General features: G+C 40.4%; 1 protein-coding gene across 12 annotated transcripts in view; it reads left to right on the forward strand.

The window, feature by feature from the left end:
• The window catches only part of RBFOX1 (RNA binding fox-1 homolog 1), a 1,606,230-nt gene that overhangs the window by 1,592,863 nt on the left and 6,697 nt on the right, over nucleotides 1-6,670 (forward strand). For all 12 annotated transcript variants that reach the window (XM_067473372.1, XM_067473373.1, XM_067473365.1 and 9 more), the window contains one exon: nucleotides 4,201-4,276. In XM_067473372.1, coding sequence (XP_067329473.1) covers nucleotides 4,201-4,276 — 76 coding nt within the window. The remainder of the gene's footprint in view (nucleotides 1-4,200; nucleotides 4,277-6,670) is intronic.

Genomic DNA, 6,670 nt, shown 5'->3' on the forward strand with positions numbered 1-6,670 from the left:
AACATGGTGGGAAAAAGAAAGGCTATTTGACTACTTTTCATTACCATAATTGGCATTCTGAGTTCCCTTCCACACAACTGTAAAATCCACATTAAACTGGATTATATTGCAGTGTGGACTCAGATAATCCATTTCAAAGCAGATAATGTGGATTGTCTGCCTTGCTATTCTGGATTATATGGCTGTGTGGAAGGCCCCTGAGAGTCACTGTAACTGAGCCTTATGGTTTTTTCCAAATGCCATTGAGTAGTTATAAGTGTACAGTGTGGGCACAGCCTGAGAATGACAGCCTCTCCAGAAACTGGAGAGGTGGGAGGAAACGTCATTTTTACATCAAGTTACACCATTTTAGTTCCCCAATAAATTCAGCTTACCCTGAAGCTAGCAATTCCTTGATCTCTTTGTCAAGGCAATAAATAACAGTGCACACTTACATGGGAATGAGCCTGGCCTTCTTCTTTTTTTAAGATCACAGATTAGCTATTAGGGTAAGAAGTGCAATTATGGGGGCAGCAGTTCCCTAAAAAAGGCAACCCAGCAAACACTTGGATTATCCGTTCTTCTTGCATAGTTGAAGTTTGATTAATCCTTCCCTCGCCCGCCGTGAGAAACTGGCAACCCGTTCTGGCATCTTTGTCATTATCTCTTTGACAGCTTGCCTTTCTTGTGCTTCATAGTTCTAGGTCAGTTCACATGGTTAGTCAAACGTGACAACTTGACAAGATTACAGCAAGCTTGGGTTTCTGCAATTTGTAAATGGAGGGGCTTGCATTCCACTCCTTGGTTGATAACAAAGCCGGGCAAGGGAAAAATAATGAATTGTCTCTGTTTGTGCCACCTGCTCGAGAATGAATGGGAGCCTCTGTGTGGGGGAAACACAGCAGATCTTCTGCTTAATCCTAGGATTACGCCGTTTTCCAGGTGTAAGGCGAGAGAAAGAACATTTACCCAGAGACAAAATGATGAATGTTGCTTTGGTTTGTGTTTATGCTCTAACTGCAACCAGCTAAACTCGCAACTCCCCAAGGAAAATGTTTCCAACCCCACCCTGGTAACTTATTTGAAAGTTTGATAGACCTCCATGTTTTGTCTCCTGCCCAGGAATGAAGGATACTCAAATAAAAATATAAATTATAGCTTATTATCAGAAATCCTGATTGGCATCCTGGGTTACGACAGAGCTAAGTCCAACTAACTATAAACCATTACAACTCACCTTTGGGGCTGTTGCAGAGGACAGATTTCTTGCCAACCATACAATGTTCAAAATTGCCACTTTGCACTGTTGCCACCTCCTCCCATTTCCAATATGGGCAGAACATTAAAAGGAAGTGACAGATATTCAGCTAACTATTTTCCCTTTACTGGGGGCACAGCAACAGCTTTTCTGCCAGGGACTTCCCAAGGAGATCCTGGAGTTCCTGAGGATGACTCTCAGAGCTGGGGATGGAGACTTGGAAAGATTGGTGAATACAGTGTTCCCTTGCTACTTCGTGGTTCTCTTTTCGCAGACTCGCTGTTTTGTAGTTTTTTTCCCTCCTGGCAATGATGGAGTGTGGAAGGAGGTTTCACCCTTTCCCTTCGAAGAGAGGCAGCCAATCATAAATAGAGAGAGAGGACATACAAAGCAATATGTAAATCACGGCCTTATAGCCCCCTCCTTATATATAGTGTCACTACTTTGCAGATTTTCATTTTTCGTGGGTGGTCCTGGAACGTAGCTCCCACGATAAGTGAGGGGACACTGTAGTTCGATGGCTGCAAAATGTCCCAGAGCCCATAATCTAGAAGAGCCCAAGTGTCTAGCCATTTCAGTCAAGGACCAGTTTCAGGCTTGTTCGCGTAACGGTTGTGTTTGAGGAGCAATAGTTGAATTTGGCAGGGAAAAACTCAATAGTGAAGCTGTGTACTGTAAAATAATGTCTCTGTAGTTGTCTCCTTTCCACCTTTCTCCTTCGCTTTCTTCCTCATAACAGCAGTGAAATCCATGTTTGTGCAGATGTCTTTTTAGCTGGCAAAGTGAATCCATACACATAGCAACCATTCAGAAGCTTGTTGAAGGGAAAACATGATGTGAAAAGAAATCCAATAGCCAGCATAGTGATGCAAGGATTGTCCTGGTTTACTGGCTCCCAGGCTAACAATGTAGCCTGTTCTCTCATCCCTTTGAGAGCGGCGTCTGTATCCACGGGGCTAACCTTTTGCGCTTCTCAATTTTCATGTCGTGTAAAGGCGTGTTTTAAAAAATTAGCATTTAAAAAGAAGGGAGCCTGCATGCTTTTCAGTTTAAGCTGACACAGTTCCTTTTCCTCTGTGGAAATGAAATTTATTAATCATAATAAAACCATCATATTCTGAAGGTAGAGGTCACCCTGAGGAGAGAGAAAAGTCTATTCATCATCTGGAAAAAAAATTGATGCATATTCTCGGATAATATCAACGTGTTGGTCCTTTGGAAATGTCTTCCTCCATATTCTAACGTCTCTGTTTCTCAATGAACCTGACCTTCTGTGGCACAAAGCAGAGAATGGTCTCTGCGAAAGCAAAAGCCAATTGAGCCATGAATTCCTACCAGTTCTAGGGTGATGAATGCACAAAAAGAAACCCAATTGACATCATTTATTGAATTCAACTGAGTGGAGGAGTTCAGCTCCTGTCAAAATTGGGTGTAAAGCAAAATTAGAACAGGATTGTGGAGTTTGGGGCAATATATCTCATTTGGGTAGGGATGGGAAATGTAAATGGTTCATCTGTCTCCTGTCATCAGTTTGTTAAAGGTCTCTCCATACTGAATGTGAAGAAATAGATTATGGTAACCACCACCACCACCACCAAAAGTTCTCCCTCATTTGCACTGGCCAAATTAAAGTAGTTGATGTTGCTATATGCCTTCAAGTTAACTTCGACTTACAACCATGCTATCACAGAGCTTTCCTGACTTGATTTCTTCAGAAAACAAGTGCCATTCCCTTTTTCTGAAAATGAGAGAATATGCCTTGCCCAGAATCATCCAGTAGGTTTCTGTGGTTGGCCTAGTTTCACAAAGTCTTAGGTTTTTTACACTGGTGTCTAATCCCAATGTTTGAATCTGGATGTCCAGATGACATCTAGGGACTTCCAGTCTATAACATGGGGTAAAGCCAGTTCAACTAGTTTTACATGGTATTATGAGAAATCAGGGAAACCTCCAGAGTTTTGGTGAAGTGTGGACTGCTGTAATCTGAAGCAGACCATTATTCACATGGCCCAGCATTGCCATTTTCTGCACTTCTCAATACAGAGAAAAGGGGATGGAATGGATCCACATCATTTGTCTCACTGCAGCAGATGGCCATGGAGCTCCAGAGAGCTTCATGGTAGTTTATCCATGGCAAGAGGGGACTACTGAGATAAGGTAGTATCGAACTAGACTTCTTCCTATTGCTGGAGTCAAGAAGATGGGCAGTGTAGCCACCTCTAAGATTAGTCTAGAGTATTGTACTCCGTTTTGGCCCCCAATGAAGTGACTTGTGTTGATGAGCCCTGAGAGAGTGTGGCTTGCTTGGTGGGTTTTCAAGGCTGAGCAGGAATTCTGTTTGGGTCTCCTGCATCTACATCATAGAATGAATGCCATCTGACACCACTTTTAATTGTCATGGCTCAATGCTATAGAATCATGGGAACTGTAGGTTTTCTTTGTTTCCATTCTGTCAACAATCAGAGCATAGGAAAGTGATGTTGCCATCACATTTAAGAAGCTCAAACATATTTAACTAACCATCTGATAGAGCATAGTGACCCATTATTTTTTATATAATGAGCTTGGGATCACCTATCAATATCTACCAGGGACCACTGGTTGCCTCCCATTGCCCTTTGGGCAAGGAGTCGGAGAACATGATGAATTCCTGGGCTCAGCCACCATGCATATTGGTTGGCTGGTGCAGCTCTCCCTGAGCTAATTATACATTTGTGTTCCCCTCATCATTTCCCTTCACCGACGGAACACATTCTCCCAGGGGATATTACTTCCATAAAGCGCTGAGTCAGTTCATTTCCAGTATAATTGGATAGGGTGGAATGTTTGATTGCATTCATTTCGCAATTCCTTTCTGTTTTTAACCTCTGGTGGTCTCCCTGCCATCCCCCACCCCCCTGCATCACCCATGTAAAATATGTTTGTGCTTTCTTTATTAATCCTCCACTCTGCTTTCTTTGTAGTTACGGACGACTTTATGCTGCCGACCCCTACCACCACACACTTGCTCCAGCAGCCACCTACGGCGTTGGTGCCATGGTAAGTGTCCCATCTTTTCTCCCACAATGTCTTCCCCGCTGTACTCCCCCCTTCTTTTCTTCCTCTGCTTCTTAGCATGGTTGACATCTTCTCACTTTCCCTTAATTGAATTTGTCTCTTATGCTAACGGCAGCTAAAATGCCACATTAATCCTTCCCGGTAAACTTGATAAATGTCTTAATTTCTTAGCAAATGTAGTGTGTGAAACTATATATATATATATATATATATATATATATATATAGTCTTAATTCTATGAATATCACCTAGCTGAGCACTTACCTTAATGGAATAATTAGTCATTTTTGATAATTAAATTTATCACCAATGGAATGCATTCACAGTGGCATCCATTCTTCTTTTCTCCCCATGCTTTGAATTTACATAGCCCCAAGGTTCAAGCCACACCACTGCTTCTCATTCAGAGCTGAAATCAAGATTGCTGGGCCTCTGCCATTAGCCAGCCTAAATCTCATCTATTTTTTCTCCCTTATTATAGTTAACACTTGAAATTATTATCATACGGGGGGAACAAAGAGGGAAGGCAGAACTGGTTCATTGGGAAAACAAGTGTCTCCATTTCTAGTCTATAGAACTACTAGTTGATATGGAAATGAAATTGACGCATCAAAACCTAACAAGGAGATTAATGGATTTATTGTGCTATGGGGAAATCGTCCTCCAAGAGATGTGCATGGGACCACATTTTTATTTCTTGCAGTCAAGATGAGCGCAACCAAGCAAACTTTACTGTCAAAGAACTACAACAAACTACAAATCCCTTTCACAATTAATTATATAAGGCTTTGTCCTTCTAAATCTCTTCTCAGCTTGAAGACTGCTAGCATTTGTCTCCCATTCTTCTAGAGCAGTGGTTCTCAACCTATGGGTCCCCAGGTGTTTTGGCCAACAACTCCCAGAAATCCAAGCCAGTTTACCAGCTGTTACGATTTCTAGGAGTTGAAGGCCAAAACATCTGGGGACCCACAGGTTGAGAACCACTTTTTTAAAGAATGTAGTCTACTCTACATGAGGCATAAGTCCCATTTCTTTGAGATGCATAGTCCCATTTATTGGAGGCAGTGGATTTAGTTATTTGTCCATAATACACAATGTATGATCCATCAATCCCTTTCCAAGGATTTGAACAAGTGTTGCATGTCCAATATTGTGCATATCTTTCTTGATAATTTCCCCATTCATTCCAAGGGAGGAAGGTGCTCCACATATACATAGCTATTCATTTGCACAAGTGGATCAACTTAGTATCTGTCTGTATCTACAATCAACCCTCTGCATTGTCAGTTTTGACATTTGTGAATTTGATTATTCATGGATTTGATTTGATTACTGTGTTATCTGCACCTTCCAAAACAAATCCAGACCCTTTCTCTCAGCACAGAGAACAGCATTCGAGCTCATGCGGATGCTATCTGTCTTCTTACTCTTGATTGAAAAGTTGGCTTACATCTCCCTTGGAGGGTAAACACCAGTGGAAAACCGCCATTTCCATCCCCCCCCCCCCCAAAAAAAAAAAGATTGCTGGTTGATTAAGTATGCATTTAGTTCAATTTGTAGCCTGTGGAGCTTTAACTGATAAGCAAAATTTTAAGAAGTTAAACAATATAGAAACGAAATGGGTGTGTTGTCAAATAAATACATCAAACGTACCTTGCATCTGCTTAATGCTAGACATTCAACCAAACCGAATGAGAAATCGCATCACTTTTTAAAAATTCCATTTGCTATTTTACTCTTCTGCATCCAATGGCTTAAACTTGATTGTTAGTAGCAACTAGAATAGGATTATTAAAGCAACTGGATTTACCTTTGCATGATCTGCAAATAGTTTTCCTTTGAATTTCACACTTGGGTAAGGCTTATCTTGCAGTTCTCATCTAAAAAAAAACCTGGATATCCCTTTTAACGAATAAAATATATTTGGAAATTAGATTAAATGTTTATAAATGCCAATTTTGTGAGAAAACAAAAATGGCTATTTAAGAATGATTTTTTTTACAAAATTATAAAATGGAAGAAATTTATGAATGAATATATTGAAAATGATACATACCCAAAATCATTAAATTCAGCAAGAAATTCCTACAATTTTGCACAAAGAAAAAAAATTAAAATTTGGAGTTCCCTAGTAGTGCAAAACACCTAGCCCTGGAACATAGCATGTTATAAACCCATTGTGTGCATTCTTAAATGTTGACTCTAAGGCATAGGTAAACATTAACTTAATTAGTACTACTCTAAACTAGAGTAGCAGTAGATTTTGGGATCTAGATATTTGAGAAAAGGCAAAAAAAATCAATAAGCAAGAGCTGGAATTGCAGCTAAGGATATGTAGAGCTAATATGTTCCATAAAGCAATGTAGTCTTATTGTA

Source organism: Anolis sagrei, chromosome X, assembly GCF_037176765.1.
Source record: "Anolis sagrei isolate rAnoSag1 chromosome X, rAnoSag1.mat, whole genome shotgun sequence".
Classification (NCBI taxonomy): domain Eukaryota; kingdom Metazoa; phylum Chordata; class Lepidosauria; order Squamata; family Dactyloidae; genus Anolis; species Anolis sagrei.